General features: G+C 60.2%; 1 protein-coding gene across 1 annotated transcript in view; it reads left to right on the top strand.

Annotated features, from left to right (window-relative positions):
• Nucleotides 1-21,729, top strand: part of LOC133750825 (katanin-interacting protein-like) — a 195,425-nt gene that overhangs the window by 170,414 nt on the left and 3,282 nt on the right. Inside the window, exons 16-23 of the mRNA XM_062180514.1 lie at nucleotides 4,257-4,979; nucleotides 5,753-5,958; nucleotides 7,669-7,747; nucleotides 12,036-12,213; nucleotides 16,959-17,124; nucleotides 19,336-19,496; nucleotides 20,352-20,419; nucleotides 21,039-21,149. Of these exons, the coding sequence (XP_062036498.1) occupies nucleotides 4,257-4,979; nucleotides 5,753-5,958; nucleotides 7,669-7,747; nucleotides 12,036-12,213; nucleotides 16,959-17,124; nucleotides 19,336-19,496; nucleotides 20,352-20,419; nucleotides 21,039-21,149 (1,692 nt within the window). The remainder of the gene's footprint in view (nucleotides 1-4,256; nucleotides 4,980-5,752; nucleotides 5,959-7,668; nucleotides 7,748-12,035; nucleotides 12,214-16,958; nucleotides 17,125-19,335; nucleotides 19,497-20,351; nucleotides 20,420-21,038; nucleotides 21,150-21,729) is intronic.

Here is a 21,729-nt window from a genome sequence, read left to right as displayed (position 1 = left end):
CCTGCGTGCGGCCTTTCTCAGAGTGCTTGGGTTCATGTCCCGCTCCGCTCTCCGTTCCAGCTTCCTGCTTTGCCCCAATGAGGCAGCCAGTGATGGCCCAGGGCCTGGGTCAGGCCAAAGTCAGGAGCCAGGAACTCCATCTGGGTCTCCCGCATGGGTGGTGGGGACACGAGTACTTGGGCCCTTCTCTGCTGCTTCCCAGCCCCGTTGGCAGGGAGCCGGCTGGGAAGTGGAGCAGCCAGGACTTGAACTTTCGCTCTGATCGGGGAAGAGGACATTGTAAGCAGTGGCTCACCACGCTGTACCACTGTGCCCAGCCACAATGCTTGTTTTTAATGATCCTACCGGCATCTGCTGTATCAGGGAGTGTCTGGCAGGTGCGTAGATCCTGCCAGGGTCTGCCATTTAGGACATCAGAGCAAGGCCCTCAGATACTCCGTGCCCTCCCGCAGAGCCGACCCCTGTGGCTCCCCAGCCTCACTGAGTTCCGGGGCCCACCCCTGCTGAGATTTAGCCCCGAGACTGGGTGTTGGGGAGGAGAGCAGACTGGGAGAGAAAGACCAGGAGGCACTTGGAGGGCAGGTCCTCTGCAGTCTGGGGGAGGACAATGGGCGGGAGGAAATGCAGTGATTGGATGCCCGGCTGTGGCGCAGGCGTGTTCCCCACACGAGTGCTACGCCTCACACGACAGCCCCATTCTACAGAGCAAGCCTGAAGTTCAAGTTGCTTCCCTCGGTGCACACAGCCAGTTAGGGCTAGAGTGGGATCTGAACCCAGGCAGGCCAGCCCTAGCCTCCATGCTTCATGCCTTCATCCTAAGGGGTCCTGGGAGAGCCAGACCAGTCCAAGCCCCCTGGGGAGCCTGTGGGAGTTGCAGGGTGACAGGCGTTGCCGTAAGATGCCTACGTTCTGAAGACTTGGTCTCGCCTGGTTTCTGCCCTGATTTCACTGCTTGGCTCAATGGCATGTTAAGAACCAAGCCCCTGGCCAGCGCCGTGGCTTAACAGGCTAATCCTCCGCCTTGCGGCGCCAGCACACCGGGTTCTAGTCCCGGTCGGGGCACCGATCCTGTCCCGGTTGCCCCTCTTCCAGGCCAGCTCTCTGCTGTGGCCAGGGAGTGCAGTGGAGGATGGCCCAAGTGTTTGGGCCCTGCACCCCATGGGAGACCAGGAGAAGCACCTGGCTCCTGGCTTTGGATCACAGAGATGCACCGGCCGCAGAGGCCATTGGAGGGTGAACCAACGGCAAAAAGGAAGACCTTTCTCTCTGTCTCTCTCTCTCACTGTCCACTCTGCCTGTCAAAAAAAACAAAAACAAAAACAAAAACAAAAACAAAAACACCAAGCCCCTGAGATTCCATGCTCGTTAAGCAGGTCATGCTTAAAAAGGGAAGTTGTGTAGACATTTGGAGTTAACTCATTACCCAGAGCCAGATCCCTTGCCCGAGAGGAAAGGCACAGGGCGAGTCCTCCATCGACCCTCTGAGCCCCTCCCCGGGATCCTGGGTCCAACAGAACAGCCGCGGGGATGACACCTGCATCTCAAGAGGGGCCTCCGCCCCAGGGCCAGTTGATGACGAGTGAATGAAATCTCATCGGCCCAGTTGGGAAGCAGTGAGGGGCCTGTCACCCAAAGGATGCTCAAAGGGCACTCACCCCAAAGGTAGGAAAGATGCTGCCTGTCGCACAGGACTGGAGGGAGGAACCTCCTCCCCACATGGGCTATCTCTGCTCTAGCCCCACAGCAGGAAATGACCTCAGAGCCCTAGTGTGACGATGCCTGGGCTCCAGCTCCAAAGTCTCAGGGCAGAAGCTGATTGGTCCACTTGGGATCAGGTGTCCACTCCTTGTCCAATCAGCAAAGGCAATACCCTCAAAGTGCTTTTGCTCCTGTTTTAGCAGCAATTGAGGCACACCTTGCAGTGGTGCGGTCGACTTTTAGACGTTCAAATTCAGAGCTTGGTAGTTCATATTCATCTCAGCCTGGGAGGGTTTTGGAGTCTTGGATCCCATCTCCTCATAATCGGCGGCCCCTCCCAGACTGCGCCGGCTGCAGACTGATTGCCACTGTCCGTCCCGATGTAGGAGGGAAGCCTTGGCACCAACAGGGCATGCAGTGACCCCAGCGGCTTCTCCACGCCGGTGGTGCAGGAGCAGAGACACGTGGGGCCCCAGGCCACTGTCTCGGCTCTGTGAGGTCCTGGGGAAACCCGGAGAGCACGAGGCAGGGAGAGTAGGTGAGGAAGCCGCTGCAGAAGGGAAGCCAGGGCCCTGCCTTTTCGCTGGTGCCCCGGGCAGAGAAACACGGGCCGAGTCGCTGCCTCGTGAGTTTTGCTGCTGTCTCCTACAGCGCCTGCGAACCAGCCCAGGCTGCTCACGCAGTCTGGGGAAGTCAGGTCACGTCAGCGGAAGTCCTGGCGCTCCAGATGGGGAGTTCCTTCTGCCAGCTGTTAGGGCGCGTGCCTGGGAGGAGAGGATGGAGGAACTGCTGGGATCTTTCCACTGCACACGAGAAGGGTTGGGGCAGGGGAGAAGACAGGTGCAGGAGGGCTGCCAGGTGGTGGGGAGTCCCTTGGCCCGCAGGCCTGAACCCATGGCGTGCAGAGAAGTGCTGCTAACCAGCCCTCTCTTTACCGACACACACTTGTGAAGCGCTTCTGTGCACCGGCGGTGTGCCAGGGTGAGGTGGCAGAGAGGGCCTCCCCGAGGACGTGGGTGACTAGAAGAGCCAGCCAAGTGGGCACCTGGAGGCAGAGGGCACGGCGGGGGCCAAGGTGCAGAGGCAAGATGGGACCGGCTGTGTCCCCGAATGGAAGGGAGCGTGGCGGGAGCAGAGGGATCATGGGACAGGTGCCAGTGGGGTGAGGTCGCAAGAGTCAGCAGGCACCTCACTGAGGCCCCGCGGGTGTGGCAAGGCCGAGATGGCTCTACTCTCAGTGCCAGAGAGAGCGTGTCGGTTAGGTATGTGGGGCTGGGAGTGGTGGAGTGGACGCATCTGGACCTCCGAGTGGTCGCTGGAAATGGCAGAGGATCCAAGACTTGACACAGGAAGTTCAGCAGCACCTACGTGGGAGCCAAGAGCTGGAGGAGGGCGAGAGACAGAGCAGAGGGCTTGGGACACTCCCAGACCTTGGGACACTCCCAGACCTAGGGTGTGGGACAGCGACCCAGTTGTCACAGACCGTGGGTAGGTGTGGGGGAGCAGCAAGGGATGGAGCCTCCCAAGCCAGTGGGGGGGGGGGAGAGGGAAGAAATAGCACATGGCAGAGCCCTGCCTGGGGTACCAGCATGGAGTGAGGACTGAGAGAAGACCGTGGAGAGCTTGTGGGAATCGTGGGATGCCAGTGTACGTGGTGGACAGGAAGGCCCCCAGGGTTTGACTTCAGACACAGCCAGATCTGGGAGCTCACATGATGTCATCAGGACTCTCCCAGCACTGTCCTCAGGCTCTGCCCTGCTACAGTGTGGCAGAGTAGCCCCCTGGCGACCCCACGTGACTTCCGGCCAGCCCAGTTGAAAGAGTCCTTCCTTGAGCCCAGCTTGGGAGGGGGCTGCCAGCCTGCACCTGGTGTGCAGGGCTTGCGCCAGGAGGAAGGGTAGTGGAGTTGGGGTAGACAGGACCCTGGCACCACAGGGAGGAAGCAGAGAGCCGGGCGGGGCGGAGGGAGGAAACAGGACAGCGGCCGGCCTGAGCCCTGGGACTGGGTCTGCTTCCCGTTCCTGTCTTCTCGCTTTGGGAGGAAAGATTTATGTGTGTCTGTGGGCAGGGAGGCAGCGGGTGTCGGGGGAAGGAATGATGGAGGATCCTGGAGAGAAGTAATTGATGGACTCGAGCGCCTTAGGAGACAGGCAGGAAACGGAGAGCAGGGCCCAGGGCAACACGAAAGGAGAGAAAACAGAACGTCAAGGCCGTCAGCCACTGCTTCACTCTCTCCAGAGTGACACCGTGGACAGCAGGTGCAGCAGGGCTGCCAGGACAGGCCGGGCATTGGGTGCCCCGGGCAGCGCCCTCTAGGGGCCGTACCCACCTGCTCCGCGTGCCATCCGCCTGGCTGATTGGCTTGCTTATAATAGTGTGGGTTCTTGATCATGAGACGTCCCTGGGAAAATGCCATTAGAAGCTGAGCACATTGTCCAAGGATGCTGCTCGAAGCTTCCTCGTCCGTGCAGGGAGCTTAGGAGATGAAGCAGTTGGAGGTCCCCGCTCCCCTGGGTTCCGCGGCCAGGCCTTCACCCCTCCCGTGACCTGTCTTCCAGGAGACACCTGGTCCACCAGGACCCCGCCGCGCTCCAGGTGGTGCAGTGAGCAGGAGCTCACGCTGCATGAGTCCTGGGACTCCCTCAGCGCCTTCGACCACTCCCACCGGGGCCGCATCTCCCACCCGGAGTTCCAGGGCGACATCCTGGATGAGTTCCTGCAGCAGCAACAGAAAGGCAGCCGGCAGGGGCCGGGCCAGGCCGGAGCGTTGCCAGGGCCGGACACGCGGGGCACAGGGAGCGATGCCCGCGCCGACGACAGCGACGGCGACTTCCAGATCCCTGTCCTGCCTTACGGGCAGCACCTGGTCATCAACATCCAGTCCACCTGGGGGGACAGACACTACGTGGGCCTGAACGGGATAGAGATCTTCAGCGCCCAGGGGCAGCCCGTGCAGATCGCGAGCATCAGGGCAGACCCGCCCGACATCAACGTGTTGCCAGCCTACGGAAAAGACCCCCGCGTGGTGGGCAACCTCATCGACGGGGTAAACAGGACCCAGGACGACATGCACGTCTGGCTGGCCCCGTTCACACCAGGCAAACCCCACTACATCTGCATCGACTTCACGCACCCCTGCCAGGTCGCCCTCATCAGGATCTGGAACTACAACAAGTCCCGGATCCACTCGTTCCGCGGCGTGAAGGACGTCACCATGCTGCTGGACGCACAGTGCGTCTTCCAAGGCGAGATTGCCAAGGCCTCGGGAACCCTCATGGGAGGTACGGTGTGCCTGCAAGAATCTGCTCGAAGCCCCCTGCCCCCTGCCCCCCGCCCCAGGAAGAAAGATAAGCTCACGGGGCTGGCCGACAATAGATAGGTCTCCTCCCCTCCCACGGTATCTATGGGTGGGCTGGGACCCACCGCGCTTAAACGCCTCCTCCGAGTCCCTGTCTTAGCAGGGTTCTTTGGCAAGAGGAACACCTGTGGTCAGGGCTGCAAGGGTTATGGGTGCGGGGAAAAGCTGGCCTCCGCTGACCCCAATTGCGCTCTAGAAAGTGAGCAGATGACCCCCGCCCTGTCTCCCCACCCCTGGCTTGCAGATCATTGATAGGAGCCTCGTGTGCCCAAACTCACCCTTTTAACCTGGTGCTCAGGGGGCCTGAATCCCATTTGCAAATGTTCGAGGAGGATGAGGATCACAGAGCATAAAGGCTGTTGGGTTTAGGTCAGGGTTGGGGCATGTCTGGCTCGCGGGCCATATTAAAGCCCCCCCAAACCCTTCGGTCTGGCCCTGCCCCAAGTCAACCGCAGGCAGAATTTAGTACGTCCCCTGCGGGCTCATTTTTCAGCTGGTAATTTTGCATGGCCCAAGAATGATGTTAGAAATAGCCACACAGCCCTGAGTGCAAGAGAAGGCCCCCCCACCCGGGGGGCTGGGGAGAAGGGAGAGGAAGGGGGGGCAGCGGGGGTGGGGCTGGTTAGTTTCCCAATCTCTGGGCCCTCAATGTCTGGGGGTGGGGTTGACCCTTGGCCTTCCTGGTCCTTGGCGCAGCCCCGGAGCACTTCGGAGACACGATCTTATTCACCACCGACGACGACATCCTTGAGGCCATATTCTGCTCGGATGTGACATTCGACCTGGACGTGGAGAGCCTGTGCCCCCTGCAGCCGGACGAGGCCCTGCAGAGGCCCAGCACGGCCGACGGCGAGGGGGACGAGCGGCCCTTCACCCAGGCTGGCTTGTGGGCGGATGGCTGGGTAGGCCTGGGGCTGGGGGCCACGGGGCGGGCACCCCACATGGATTTCCTTCTCCCAACCCGGAGGGCGGCGGGGAGAATTAAGATGGATGTCCTTGAGGTTGCTGCTGCTCCTGCTTTGACATCACCCATTTTTCTGCTTCATTTTCTGCCCTGTGTATCATATTTCACTTGCCTCGTTTTTTCAAACCGAAGTGAAGAAAGTATTCAAATTTTAATCAAAGCCGAAAGAAATCATCTCTGTGTCATCTGTGTAATTTAGAGGTTGGCAGTCTCAGGGGAGTTTTTTTTCCCCCCCTGGGTTGCTTTTTGATCACTCACTGTTGTTTTTGATGGAAAGACCAGAAATGCTTTTAATAGGCAGATTTAGCATTCAAATAAAGCTAATCACAGGGAAAGTTTCCGGAGTGCGCTGGCGAGCCAAGCCCAGGGCACGGTGCTGCCGCGTTCGGTGCCCATGAGGCTGTTCCTATTAGAAGGGACGATGACTGTGCCCACGGAGGAAACCACCAAGGCTCCGACAGGTCACACGTGACTTCCCCCAGGGAGCATGTGAAAGCGTCCCGAGGTTTGAACTTGAACGCTGGATTATAATCTGTATGCTTTTAAAACTGATACACGGCGGCCGGCGCTGTGGCGTAGCAGGTAAAGCCGCCACCTGCGGTGCCCGCATCCCATATGGGCACCAGTTCGAGTCCCGGATGCTCCACTTTTGATCCAGCTCTCTGCTATGGCCTGGGAAAGCAGTAGAAGATGGCCCAAGTCCTTGGGCCCCTGCACCTGGCTCCTGGCTCCTGGCTTCAGATCTGCCCAGCTCCAGCCATTGCAGCCATGTGGGGAGTGAACCAGCAGATGGAAGACTCTCTCTCTTTCTCTCTCTCCCCCTCCCCGCCTCTGCCTCTCTGTAACTCTGCCTTCCAAATAAATAAATACATCTTTTTAAAAAACTGATAAAAATTTGTAAAGATGTATTTATCTATTTGAAAGGCAGAGTTACAGAGAGGGAAAGACAGATAAAGAGATCTTGCATCCGCTGGCTCACTCCCCAGATGGCTGCAACAGCCAGGGCTGGGCCAGGCTAAAGCCAGGAGCCTGGAAACTCCATCCGGGTCTCCCAAAGCTGCCGCTGCTTTCCCAGGCTCGTTAGCAGAGAGCTGGATGTGGAACAAAGCAGCAGGGACTCAGACTGGTGCTCATCTAGGATGCCGACGTCACAGGCCGTGGCTCAGCCAGCTGCGTGGCAAGACCAGCTCCCTGTAAATAAGAATTTGTAAGGTGAAGTAGGAGAGACCCGTGTGTCTGGGGACGTTGTGACAGGTGTGAGGAGAAGGGGAGGGGGTGGGAGCAATCTGAACCACTCTCTGGGGCTTGGGTTCCCCCTCCCTCCCTTGCTCACCCCCGCCCCGCCCGCACCTCCGTCTACTCACTAGGGTTCTTTCTTGTTTGAGAAAACCTAGCACCTTGCCAGCAGCGTCAGGCCCTTCCCCTGCCCCATAAGAACCGCTGCTAACAAGGACTCAGATGTACAAGTGTTTCCAGGCCAGCCCAGGTCACTGGTCACAGAGCCTGCGCGCAGGCCAGAAATGCAAGAAAAGACCTGAGCTGACCTGGGCACAGGGTGGGCTGCGCTCTGGGAGAACAGCAGGTGGCCATGTGGGTGTCACTAAATCACTGGCCTTTCCCTCTGCCTCTCTCCCCGACTGGTGTGCAGGGCCCAGGACCAGAGCTGCCCCCCAGCCCCCCTGTCCCTGAAGTCACCATGCCAGAGCCGGGCATCTACCACGGGACCTGTGAGTACCTCTCCTGGGGTGGTCTCAGGTGGAAGGAGTGCCTGCAGGGGCCAGGGGTGGGGGTTGGGAGCTGCGTGCCTTGGACAGTTGGGCGGGTTGAGCAGGCACAGAAGCCAGCCGGCGCTCCGCTACAAGGCCTAGCAGGGCCACACACCCTCAGACAAAGCGGCCTCTTCCAGTTTGCCCTCCCAGATGGCAGTGTTTTTGCATTTTACATGCAGATGCATCATGTGTTAGGCTGCATTCGGATCCCAGGGGTGCAGGACGAGAAGGGGTTCAAGCTGTGTCTTCAGACCCCTCACTGAGCAGTGAGACCCTGTATCCTCTGTGTACACTCAGGCTGCCAGGCCCCCAGACCTCTCACAAGTCGGGAGTCCCAAGTTTCATAGGAAAGCTCCAAATTGTTACCTGTCGGTGCTACTTTTTGTTGTTATTGTTGTTAAGATTTTATTTATTTATTTAAGAGGTAGAGCCACAGAGAGTGAGAGGGAGAGACAGAGAGAGGGGTCTCTGTCCACTGGTTCACTCCCCAGATGGCTGCAACGGCCGGAGCTGCGCCGATCCGAAGCCAGGAGCCAGGAGCTTCTTCCAGGTCTCCCACGCAGGTGCAGGGACCTAAGCACTTGGGCCATCTTCTACTGCTCTCCCAGGCCATAGCAGAGAGCTGGATCGGAAGTGGAGCAGCTGGAACTCGAAGCACAATGGCTCCCATGTGGGATGCCAGTGTCGCAGGCAGTGGCTTTACCCGCTACACCACATCACCGGCCGTTGTTTATTTATTTGCAAGGCAAGGGGGCAGAGAGGGAGAGACAGAGAGAGAGCTTCCATCTGCTGGCTAACCCCCAAATGACCACAACAGCCGAGCCAAAGCTAGGAACCAGGAACTCCACCCACGTCTCTCACAAGGGTGGCAGGGGCCCAAGCACCCTGGGCCATCCTCTGCTGCTTTCCCAGGCGCATTAGCAGGGAGCTGGACTGGAAGTGGAGCAGCCGGGACTCGAACCGGCGATCCTTTGGGACACTGGTGTCTCAAGTGGTGGCTTTGCCTGCTATACCGCAACGCTGGTCACAATGCCGGCCTCAACAGTCCCCCTCTTAATCCACACATGCCTCATCATCACCTCCATGTCCTAAGGAACCCTCAGGCCAAGGTCACGGCTGACTGTGGGCCCATTTCCACGCCCTGTTAACAGGTGCCAGGGACACGATCCTGGCAGTCTGGTTCCCGCTCCAGTTTTTCCTGAAAACAAGAGCTGTGACATTGTCATGCTCCCTCTGCCGCCTCCCCACCACCCTCTCCCTCTGGACTGAAGCCGGAACATCTCTGAGCTCTAGCCCGAGCACTTGCTCCCCTGGCCCCTCGCCATCGCTGGACCTCAGCCTGGGAGGCCTTCCCTCTCCGCCCGCCGCTGACACTGCCCGTTCCCTGCTGGGCTGTGAGGTGGTGTTTTGGGGGAATGGGAAGCAGCCACATCAGGGCCTTGGGCAGCTGCACAGGGAGTTGGGAAGTGGGGATGGCCTGGGAGCTACCCAGGGTAGAGTGACAGGCAGGGCCCTTTTGCACCTGTGTGCACACGTCACTGGGTTGGGCTGCCCAGGGAGGGGGTGGGGGCTCTTCAGGCAGTGCAGCCAGCGAGGAACCCAGGGGTGAGCTGTCAGGGGTCCGCCTTCCCAGCCACTGGAGGGATGAGCCCTTGGTCAGATCAGTGCCCCCAGTGTCCCCCACACCCCTGCTCTTCCTCATCGTCCCCACTGAAAAGTCACCCCTCCTTCCCCCTCTCCACAAGGACAAATCATCTCTTAGAAAAGAGGACGCCGGCACCGCGGCTCACTAGGCTAATCCTCCGCCTGCGGCGCCGGCACACTGGGTTCTAGTCCTGGTCGGGGTGCCGGATCCTGTCCCGGTTGCCCCTCTTCCAGGTCAGCTCTCTGCTGTGGCCAGGGAGTGCCGTGGAGGATGGCCCAAGTGCTCGGGCCCTGTACCCCATGGGAGACCAGGAGAAGCACCTGGCTCCTGGCTTCGGATCAGCGCGGTGTGCCGGCTGCAGCTCGCCGGCCGCAGCGGCCATTGAAGGGTGAACCAACGGTAAAGGAAGACCTTTCTCTCTGTCTCTCTCTCTCACTGTCCACTCTGCCTGTCCAAAAAAAAAAAAAAAACCACAGAGGAAGCCATCTGATTTCGAATCCTCACAGCATCCCAGGGCCATGAAGGGACAGAGCAACTTAAAAGGCCCAGCTAATGTTGGGTGAGAGCCTAGCTGAGGCACCATCATCTCCCAGGCAGGCGCCAGGCCGGGGCTTCCCTGCCTTCTCCCAGAGAGTGCTCCCAGCTCCTATGATGCCCATTTCCCAGATTAGATAGAGCAGCCGAGGCCCATCACACAGCTGGTACTGAAGCCGGAACGGGAGGAAGCACGTTTGAGAACATGGTGTCCCCATGTTCCTATGTTCATCGGATTTCTTTTCTTTCCTCTTCTCTTCCCTCCCTCCCTCCCTCCCTTTCTCTCTCTCTCTCTTTCTTTCTTTTTCTCTCTCTTTCTTTCTCTTTCTCTCTCTCTCTTTCTCTCTTTCTTTCACAATGGAATCCATATTCAAGCTGAGTTAACCAAAAAACAGAATTTGGTTTGGTTCCGTTTTGTGCAGCTAAGATCTCAGGGCCGCTGGTTTCTCACGTTGCTGGCTCCAGATAAAGGTGTTCTCAGACCGTGGTGCCTCGTGCCACCCCTCTGCTCTGCTTTCCTCCCCGTCTCCTCCCTGCTCTTCAGTCCTGTCCATCTGGGGACTCTTGGAGGTCTGGTTTATTTGCTTATTGATTTTTTATTTATTTAAAAGGCAGAGTGATGCATCAGAGACAGAGAGAGAGGGATCTTCATTAGCTGGTTCACTTCCCCAAATGGCTGCAACAGCTGGGGTTGGGTCAGGCTGAAGCCAGAAGCCTGGAGCTCCATCCGGGTCTCCGAGTGGCGGGGGCCGTCTTCTGCTGCTTTCCTCAGTCGCATTAGCAAGGAACCTGGAGCAGAAGTGGCACAGCCAGGACTCGAACCGGCACTCATGTGGGAGGCAGCTTAACCCTGCTGCACTGCAGTGCTGGCCCCTGGAGGGCCTGGGTGTAGAAACAAGCATTTCTGGCCGGCGCCGTGGCTCAACAGGCTAATCCTCCGCCTTGCGGCGCCGGCACACCGGGTTCTAGTCCCGGTCGGGGCACCGATCCTGTCCCGGTTGCCCCTCTTCCAGGCCAGCTCTCTGCTGTGGCCAGGGAGTGCAGTGGAGGATGGCCCAAGTGTTTGGGCTCTGCACCCCATGGGAGACCAGGATAAGCACCTGGCTCCTGCCATCGGAACAGCGCGGTGCGCCGGCCGCAGCGCGCTACCGCGGCGGCCATTGGAGGGTGAACCAACGGCAAAAGGAGGACCTTTCTCTCTGCCTCTCTCTCACTGTCCACTCTGCCTGTCAAAAAAAAAAAAAGAAACAAGCATTTCTGCTTCCTGACAGATCCCACAGCTGTTCCAGGGCCTTCAGCCAATCCCCATGAATCGTGTAGGTGAGGAAGAAGGGAGGAAGAAGGGAGGCGAGAGGTGGGAAATACAGCTCTGGCCGGGCCCAGCATCAGCCCAGCGCCGGAGCCCGGGGAGAGGTGCCAGCCCTGCCAACACTGTGGATGGGCCTGGGGCGCTTCATCAGGGTCCCCCAACCAGGAGGAGGCGGGCTGGCAGGCTGAGTGAGCACCAGCCGGAAACAGCACTGGCCCTGTCACCTGCACGGTCCCCAGACGCACTGCCGAGGGTGCAGAGACGGGGGAGAAATCCCACAATGAATTTCCGTTTGTGTAAACACTAATTGATACCCCAGAGGCACGTGGATACAGAACGTGGATGTCCGCTGTAAAAGGAGAGAAATGGCTCTCGGAGCGGCCCCGGTTTAGGCAGGTTCCCGGTGCATCTTGCCAGGCAAACAGAGGCGCCAGGCGGGGGAGAGGCCGGGCTGCGTCCCTTTTGTCTTCACAAGGGAAAGTGGCATTTCTCCTGCCCCCTCTCATCCACGCCCACTCCTTGGCCCGCATCCAGACCTGTCCCTGTCCCACGAACGGCACCCGGAGCCCCTCTGTAACGGGGGGCAGTGGCCTGCTCCTGAGAGTCCCAGGGGGAAGAGGTGGCGCCCAGGCGCCGGACACTTCTGTTCTGATCTGGGTTCCAGCAGGTGGGTGGCAGAGGCCGAAGATCATTCGTCCTCCGTCTCCATCCCCCGGAGCCTGGGCGCTGACGGGGGCCACCCCTCCCTCCTGTCGCAGGCCTGCTGCTGAACTTTACGGCCTCGTGGGGGGACCTGCACTACCTGGGCCTCACCGGCCTGGAAGTGGTGAGCCGGGACGGCCAGGCCCTGCCCATCAGCCTGTCCCAGATCTCCGCCTCCCCCAGAGACTTGAACGACCTCCCCGAGTACACGGACGACTCCCGCACCCTGGACAAGTGAGTAGCGTTGCTCGCAGGACAGCGGGGTCGGGGGGACCCCGTTCTGTTTCTTTGACCTCAGGCACAAACATCAAGAAACATCCCATGGGCCACCTGCTCTCGGCCGCCCCGCAGCCAAGACCCTGTGACCGAGGGAAACTGAGGCTGGGGGGAAGAAGGTGATCCCCCGCCCCCACAGGGCCACCAGGGTCTTGTGCCCGCAGACAGAGCTGTGGTCAGCATGTTCCCCACCATGCTGAGCGCCACGCCTCACACACAGGTGCCGGCTCTGCATTCACGCGTGAGCAACCCCGGCCCCCTGGCGGGGGTTGGAGGTCAGGGCCAGGGAGGCCTCTTTGTGCTGCGTTTGTCAGAGCTCCTAAGCCAAAGGTAGATGCAGTCAGAACTGGACGAGCCGCAGCTGAGGCATTGCTCCCCGGGGACTCTGTCACCCCCTGCTCCAGGGCCTGGGCCCTGCCTGGCGCTATGAACGAGGGGAGGCATCCAGGGAATCAGGGACAGGAGTTCAAATCCCACCTGTGCCCCATGCCACCCATAGGTAAGTTCCGTAACCTTTCTAGCAAGAGCAGTGATGGTGATGATGATGGCGGTCATACCTGGTGTTGGAGCTGGGTCGCTGGCGGGCTCCCGCCTGCCCCCCCAGAAGCTGGCCCTCACCCCCTGCTGGCACCGACCGCCCTTGGGCCACTGCCACCTCGCATCCTGGCAGGCCACCCTCCTGGGGATGTAGACACGGAGCCTGTGTCCCTAGCTCCCGGCCCAGCCTGCTCATCCAGCCCTCTGCCCAGAAGGGCTCACAGCAAATCCCCAGCCTGCCTGCATTTCCCCCTCAATATCCTGGTCTCTAAACCACAGGACTCAAAACGTCATCTCCGTCAGCGTGACTGGGATGAATGTCATCTCAGGACCGGCTCTGAAAACCTCACGGGGATCCCTTGTGTTCCCAGATCCCCAGTGGGGTCGTATTCTCCCTGCCCCGGCCTTTTTAGCCCATTTTGCTTGCCTGGGATGCCCCGTGAGGTCCAGCATCAAGACGGTTTGAGATGTCTGTAGCCTCCCATCACCGCTCCCAAAGGTCCAATTTTTTTCCCTTGTAAATCTCCGTGGAAGGAAGCAGGGTTTTTTTGCCCTGTGCAGTCTGGGTTTTACTGGCTGTGTCTCGATGGTGCTGTTTAGCCTGTCCCTCGCTCCCCATGTCTCTGGTGTACAGACCTCGTCAGACCGAGGCATCGCTCTGGGGACAAGATGATGGCCTAGAAGTTGCAGTGCGTGGCCGCTGGGACATGGACAGTTGTCCTCCTTATCCATGGGGCATCCATCCCAAGAGCCCTGGCAGGTGCCCGATACTGCAACGGTCCTGAGCCCTGTACATGCCAGGCGTACCCCTGATAAAGTTCACTTTATAAATTAGGCCCAGGGGGCTGGCACTGTGGCGCAGCGGGTTAATGCCCTGGCCTGAAGTGCTGGCATCCCATATGGCTGCCTGTTCGAGACCCAGCTGCTCCACTTCCGATCTAGCTCTCTGCTATGGCCTGGGAAAGCAGTACAAGATGGCCCAAGTCCTTGGGCCCCTGCACCCATGTGGGAGACCCAGAAGAAGCTCCTGGCTCCTGGCTTCGGATCAGCTCAGCTCTGGCCATCGCAGCCATCTGGGGAGTGAACCAGTGGAATGGAAAACCTCTCTCTGGCTCTCCCTCTCTCTGTAACTTTCTTTCAAATAAATAAAATAAATCTTTAAAAAATAAATAAATAAATTAGGCCTACTAAGAGATTAACAACTATAAATCATAATAAAAATTGTGATAACATGTCCTAATAAGAGCTATTGAAAACTTTAGAAGTTATTTCTTTCTGGAATTTTCCATGTAGTACTTTTTGGACCCGGGGATCTGAAACTGTGGAGAGTAAAACTGTGGGTAAGGGGCGGCAGCTTCTGTGCACGGCGTGGCTGCCAGGGTCACGGTGACAGTGGCTGCCGGTCACACCTGCTGCCTGCAGCTGCCTCCCTCTCAGGGAACCTTCCAGGCCTGCCGGCCGGCCCTTCTCCTGCTCATCTGCTCATGTTACGGCAGGAAAGAGAGCCCTTCCCTTCACCGTGTGTGGACTTGTCCGATTCCCACAGGGAAGGCCGCCTCAGCGCTTCAGTCTGCATGCCCTTGTTTTATTTTATTTTTTGTCCAGTTTTTGGAATAACAAGGTGTATCTCTGGCACCCTGGGAAACATTTGTCTGTTTCTTCTGGAGCTCATTAGAAACTCATTAGAAGCATGAGTATAGACGAAGAAATTTTTTTTTTTGGACAGGCAGAGTGAACAGTGAGAGAGAGAGACAGAGAGAAAGGTCTTCCTTTGCCGTTGTTTCATCCCTCAATGGCCACTGCAGCCGGTGCACCACGCTGATCCGAAGCCAGGAGCCAAGTGCTTCTCCTGGTCTCCCTTGCAGGTGCAGGGCCCAAGGTCTTGGGCCATCCTCCACTGCACTCCCTGGCCATAGCAGAGAGCTGGCCTGGAAGAGGGACAACCGGGATAGAATCCGGCTCCCCAACCGGGACTAGAACCCGGGGTGCCAGCGCCGCAGGCGGAGGATTAGCCTATTGAGCCACGGCGCCAGCCTAGATGAAGAATTTTAATTCATCGCCATTTTTATCCTTACTGATGCCCAGATTCTCCCCTGTTGGGCACGGGGGCTCCTTTTATTTATTTTTTAATCAATTAATTTATTTGAAAGGCAGAGCAGCAGAGAGAGAGGGAGAGAGAGATCTTCTTCCATCACTGGTTCACTCCCCAAATGGTTGCAACACTGACACTAGGCCAGGCCAATGCCACCAGCCAGAAATTCCCTCCCGGTCTCCCATGTGGGTGGCAGGGGCCCACACACTGGAGCCATCTTCCATTTCCTTCCCAGGCGCATTAGCAGGGAGCTGGATCAGAAGTGGAACAGCTGGGCCTTGGAACCGGCATTGCTAACGGGATGCCAACCTCACAAGCAGCTGCTAAACCTGCTGTGCCGGCCGCAGTGCCAGCCTCTCCCCACCTCCAAGTCCCCTGAGAGGCCTCATCTCTGCCAGCTTCCTCGACTCCCAAGGGTTCGGGAGGCTCCAGGCTCCTCGTGTCTGTTTCTTGTCCAGGACCAGCAATCCAGCCGTTTCCCTGAGAGGCCCTGGTCCCTGTGTGTGGGAAATGGTAGTTAGAGGCCATAATCCAGCCAGTGGGGATGCTCACTGCTACTGGGATGGCCACTGTTTCTAGGCAACACTGGGAATCCGTGTGGATTCCCGAGGGTGTCTCCGCCCTGCCAGCTGTCCGTGCTGGGGGTCATTGTCTGCACGGCCATGCACCTGCTTTGCCGCAGAGGTGACCCCACTTCTAGGACTGACAGGAAATAAAGGTTCTCCAGTGACAGCGCTCAGCTCAGCTCCACACACGCCCAGCGGTGAGCGGCTGAACTGCCTCCGTTCCAAGGTGCCAGCAGCTGTAAGACGCACCATCCATCAATCTAGTAACAGCCTTTTAGAGCAAGAGAGAAACACGACCTCATTGGATGAACGCTTCGACTGTTAAGATTTATGCCAAACCCCAAACTTAGAAATGTAAAGAGAAACAAAAGTTTATTTTAAAATCCAACAAACGTGACAGCAGCCTGCATTGCCCAGGATTCCAGGGATGTGGAGTTGGGGGGCGGGGTTGATGGCCAGACCCAAGTCCCAGGGACCAGGGCCTGGGGTCTGGGCTGAGCCAAGCTGGGAAGTCCAAGGTAGCCTGAGGCAGGAGGGTCCTTGGAACAATGGGCAGATTCAGGAAGGTGAAGGCAGGATGTCCCACGCAGGGGGGACCACCCACTGGCGAGGACAGACTTGTCTGGGGCCAAGGAGACAAGTTCAGAACAGTGGCTGGGAAGAGCTTGGGTGCTGGGGGCTCCTGCCTAAGGCCTGGGGTTTCCATGGGATGCCCAGGCCCGTGGCTACGGAGCACAGTGAGGCCAGACCAGCTAGAGTCACCTGCCCCTTCCTGTCCTTGTCCCCAGTCAGGAGTTGTCAAGTCCATCCAGTGCTTGCCCCTCTCTGTCCTGTAGCGTGAGGAAGAAGAGACACACTGCCTTCGGTTTTACAGTCTGGGACATACAGAGAAGAGTCCCCTTCATCCCCCTAACCCGCAAATGCCTGTGCTTCCGCCTCGTCTCCCCTAGGCCTGGTCCTCGTCTCCCAGGCTCACGGTCGGCGTCCCTGCGTCCAGGCCTGCCCTTTCCCTGCTCCTGCAGTGTCCTCACGGCCAACACGTCGCAGACCACTGTGCACGCCTGTCTCACTCCCCGCCCCAGCTCCAGATCTTTTATTGTCTTTTTTTTTTTTTAATTTTGATTTTCTTGCCAGGATAAATAACACTGTTGTGAACATCTTTAGGCAGAGAGCCTTTCCAAGGTGTGGAGTAGATTTTCCAAATGGGCAAAGAAAATCCCAGCAACGGAATCAGGGGGCTAAAGGCTTCAGAAAACGGCCCCTGCCCCCTCTCAGCTCCGGGACCGCCTGGGCTGCCCCTCTCCTCCCTGCAGACGCCCTCTGATCTCAGATGAGAGACGCCCCTCACTCTTGGCCTCATTGGTCTCTACGCCGCCCCTTCCTGAGCCTGATCCAGCCTGGCTAGCACTGGGCAGGGGGCTTCGACGGGGTGAAAGGGCAGGGCTGAGTGGACACTGGCCCCTTGGTGATCCCTACCCCGCCCCCTACTCTGGCCCCACCTCCTGCAGATTGATCGATGGCACCAACATCACCACAGAGGATGAGCACATGTGGCTGACCCCCTTCTCACCAGGGCGGGACCACCTGGTCACAATCCGCTTCGACAGAGCCCAAAGCATCGCCGGCCTGCGCTTCTGGAACTACAATAAATCTCCAGAGGACACGTACCGTGGGGTAAGCCAGCGACGGTGGCCACTGTCAGGGCAGCGGCTCCTTGATGAATGGCCGGTGTGGCAGCGGAGAGGAGCATAAATCCACCCGAACTTTCCAGATGGAGCCGGGGCTGACACCCAGCAAGCAAGGGGGTAGAGAGCCAGCTTCTGGTTCCTCCCGCAAACAGCAGGCGCAGACCCAAGAGCCAGGGGCGGCCTCAGGCGGGCGGGCAGCATCAGAGCCCCGTGGCTTCTGGTCTTGGGGACAAAGGGAGGCGGGAGGGGGGTCTGCCGCAGCTCCCCACCCCCCTTCCAGGAAGCAGTGTGGCGCCAGGCCCATGCTGAGAGCCGTTTTGTTGGCTGCACCATGCCTTCCTCTGGGAAGCAGGTGCAACACCCCCATCCGGCAGGGCAGAAAGGTCCCGAGGCCCACCCAGGCCGGCCGGACTTTGGGCCTGCGCCTGTGACTCCCCCGCCCCCCTACCCTCCCCCCGTGCTCTTCCCTGGCTGGGGGCTTCTAAGAAGGAGTCAGCGTTTGTCCCTCCCCTGCTGAGGCCACCACAAGCCCAGCCACACAGCGACATAGCGACACAGCGAGGCCTGGGCACAGGCATTGGAGCCTCAGCTCTGCCCGCTGCCAGTGACCTGATTCCCCTGGGCTGGCGTCGCCTTTGCCACACCACAGCTGACAAAGCAAGGGTACAGTCTCAGTGGACCCAGAGCCCCTGGCCCTCCCGGCGTGGCAGGGGCAGAGCCAGCTGTGTGTCCCTGTGCCGCAGGGGTCCCGCCTCTCCCCACCTGCAAGGCTGAACCCGGAGCGCCTGCCTCCCACATCTGGCCCAGCAGCCTTGGTGCCGGGGCCGGCGGCCACACGGGGCTGAGGGAGACAAGGGAGGCACACGTGGCCTGCGAGGACAGATCGCCTGGTGCAGCGGGAAAGATGGGGCGACTCCTGTTCCCACAGCCCCTGGCGGGTGTTCAGAAGCCAGGGCCTTGGACTCCTGGGATGGGGCTTCAGAGCCCTTCGGGGGGCCCTGGGCAAATGGCTTTGCCTCTCTGACCGAATCTCCCCAGCTCTAAGGGGGAGGCGATAACGGGAACCTTCTGCCGGGGCGTGAACAGAGCTCAGGGGCCCAGCTCTGCCTGGGGAAGTCAGGGGTGCTGCCTGGAGGAGGAGGTGCGGCCTTGGAGGGAAGACAGGAGCTTCCTGGGCCTCTGTGTTGCTGGATTCACCTTCCGCGACTCCAGCCAGCGGGCTCCAGCCCTGGCAGCGGCAGGCTCACCTGCCAGCGCCGTGTCCAGCAGGGCAGAGAGCCAGCAGAAGCCTGGGAGTCAGCGCCGATGGAGCTGGCCTGGCCCAGGCTGCGAATCCCCTCATCCCCGCCCCGGAAGAGGGCAGAAGGGAGACACAGAGTGCGGGACCAGAGCCTGGGGACACCCGAGCCGGGAGCCAGGTTCACTGTTCTGTGCAGGCATTGAGACTGGCCGGCCCCTCCCTACCCCCCCCCCCCCCCCGGCACTTAGCACACACCCCAGCAGATCCTGGACACCTAGAATCGGGGGTGGGGCCGGAGGAGGGCTGGCCCAAATCCCTGTGGAAACAGCAAGCCCTTAGACAGATAGGGGGATGGTCTGGCTGGCGTCTGTGCCACCGAGAGACCCAGTGACCACTGAGGACGCCGCTGGCCAGCACCTGCCCAGAAGGAGGCACTGAGCGCCGGGAAAGGAGAGACAGGCGGCTCCTGCTGGCCCAGGGGTAGTGCAGGGAGAGGTGTGGACCTGTGGGCCAGTCTGGAGTAGCAGCACCACAGGCCAGCACGGGGAGAGATTTCCTGCCGGCCACTGTTCAGGGCACTTTGCCCAGACAACCCGTCGTGTGCCCATTTAACAGATGAGGAAGGAGAGGCCTGGGGAAGCTCCGTAACTTGCCCAGCTACCACTAGTGGCAGGTGTCAGAGCACCTGCACCCACGCCCTTGGCCGCCACGCCATTCCCCGGCAGGCTGCTGCCGCTGGCGAGGCTGGTGAGGCCTGAAACTTGGGGGCTGGGAATGGATGCCGGAGCCCGCAGACGGCAGGGCCCTCCGCTCTCTGCCCAGAGCAGCCTCGGACGTGGAGTAGGGGTGATGCTGAGGGTCGGACCTTGGTCTGGGAGACAGGCTACCCGCACCCCCCAGCTCTCGCCCCCACGCCACTTCCTGTCCTTGAGCAGGGCTTGCTTTCTTGTCGGCCAGGCCAAGGTCGTCCACGTGTCCTTGGATGGCTCGCGCATCTCCCCTCCGGACGGCTTCCTCATCCGCAAGGGCCCAGGCCACTGCCACTTCGACTTTGCCCAGGAAGTGCTGTTTGTGGACTACCTGCAGGCCGGGCCACGGCTGCCCCAGCCCGCCAGGAGGTGAGCGCATGGCTGGGGCCTCTGGGGGGCGGGGGTAGGCATGCAGAACCATTCGTAAACGCTGAGTGTACCCCTGTAAACCACACCCCCCAACCATGTCCAAATGCCACAGGCCACGCGCGTGAAACACAGTGGCTTTTCCCTCCACTGTAGCTGGTTGTGGGGAGCAGTCGCCTCGAGACGGAGGGGGAGCCAGGGGAGGCCGAAGGGTACCACCCACAGACCAGGCAGAAAATCCCAGGGGAGGAGGAGGAGGGGGTGATGTGGAGGGAGGCAAGAGGGAAGAGAAGGGGCCTCTCCCGCCCCAGGCCCAGCTCTGTGCCTGCTGCTCCCAACCACGTGTTGAAGTAGGGGTTGTTACACCCATTTTATAGATTTGTAAACTGAGGCCAAACCCTTCAGCTCCCTCCCTCCCTCCCCCCTCCTCTCCCTTCCCTCTGCCCACCAGGCCCCTGGCGCTCGAGTCCCTCCGGCTCCTGTCTGGGGCAGACACCCCCTGCCCAGCTCCTAACCCCCACAGGGCCTTTGCTCTGCCCCTCCCCTGCCTGGAAGGCTCCCTGGGGCCCCGCCCACAGCTGCCTCCTCTGAGAGATGTAAGGTAGCCTGGCCCCCGCTGCCCATCCCGTCCCATACAGCGTGGGCTCTCTGGGGCAGGCAGCAGGTGGGGGTTAAGGGAGGGGCAGCGGTCCCCCCCACCCCCCGCAGCCTCAGGTCACAGCCCCTCCCACCAGCCACCAGCCGCGTGGCCCTGAACAGTCACCGCGCCTCCCTGGGCCCCGGACGGGCATGTGGCCCCTCTGCTCGGCCTGCCCTGGGCTGTCCAGATCTTCACGGAGCTGTGTTTTGTCTTCTCAGGCCCGACACGCAGAGCCTGGAGCGGCCGAGCATGGACTACTACGAGGCCCCGCTGATGCCGTGCGGCTGTATCCTTGTCCCTTCACCGGCACCTCCCCCCGCCCACGGCAGGGTCTGGGCTGCCAAACCAGCAGGAGCGCAATGCAGGGAAACTGAGGCAGGGCTCCCAGGGCTCTCAGGGGAGGCAGCACCAGGGCCCCCAGCTGGGAGAGGCTGCAAAGCTGAGCTGACCGCCTGGCCTGGGCTCCTGCCAGCTTGCTCCTGGGAGCGCAGGGCCAGGAGAGGGCTCTGTGCCGGCCACGGCCACGCCCAGCCCTCCTGGTGCCCACATCTCCCCGTTTAGCCCCCCGTGGGTGGGAATGGGCGCTCTGTTCTTGTCATTTTACAGTCAGGGAAACTGAGGCACGGGCCTCTGTTGAGCCCCCCATCCTGCATGCTCCCTAACCCCGCCCCCTACTCCTGTCCCCAGGGGGAGGGGGCCTGGAGGCAGGTGAGGGTCTCGCAGCACACGCAGTTTAAAGGCAAGGAATCCGGTGCCACTTTTATTTTGATAGACCTCAGTCTCAGCAAGAGAGGAAACGTGTCTCATGGGGATCACCCCACACCCTGGCCCCGCCCCGCCCCCCAAATCCTGCTTGTCACCCTCGTTCTTTGTTCTGCCCCCTCCTCCTTAATCTGCGCTGCCAGTCATTTTCCAGTTCCAGCTGCTCACCAGCTGGGGCGACCCCTATTACATCGGCCTCACCGGCCTGGAGCTGTACGACGAGCGGGGAGAGAAAATCCCCCTGTCCGAGAACAGTATCCTTAACCCGCGGGCAGGGGCGGGGCGGGGCGGCGCCAGCCAGGCCGGGCCCCCAGGAACCAGCGCCCCGGGCTTCAAAATGCCACTGGGCTCTGCCACCCCAGCCACAACCCGGCAGGATGCCCACGAGCCGGAGGCCGCCCCCAGAGAAGCGCAGGCTCTTGGGCAGTCCAAAGGCTCTGACAAGGTCTGCAGCAGTGAGAAGGGGGTTACCGCATTGCGTTCCAGGCGGTGTGAGCCTAACCCAGGAGCCCTGGGCTCATGGAGTGCCTGCCCCAGCGTCTGTCCACTGTGAGCCCACGAGCCCTTCCAAATATTTGACATGAGCTGCCGATGTTTCTAGAAACCAGGGCTCGGTACATGGTGCCCCGTTGGCTCTCGTGACAGTGCTGTGGAGTGAGCTGTTGTGCCCCCGTTTCACCCAGCCCCACCCTGTGCCCCACCCCTGGCCACTCCAGGAGCACCGTATCCCCAGCCAGCTCTCTCTACTCCCTTCCCCGTGAACTTGAACCTGGCCGCCCCTGCACAGCCACGCACCCCGGGGCTCTCGTCCTCCCCAGAGCGGGTCTAACGCAG

This window comes from Lepus europaeus, chromosome 21, assembly GCF_033115175.1.
Source record: "Lepus europaeus isolate LE1 chromosome 21, mLepTim1.pri, whole genome shotgun sequence".
Lineage (NCBI taxonomy): Eukaryota > Metazoa > Chordata > Mammalia > Lagomorpha > Leporidae > Lepus > Lepus europaeus.
This window is presented reverse-complemented; position numbering and strand designations above follow the sequence as displayed.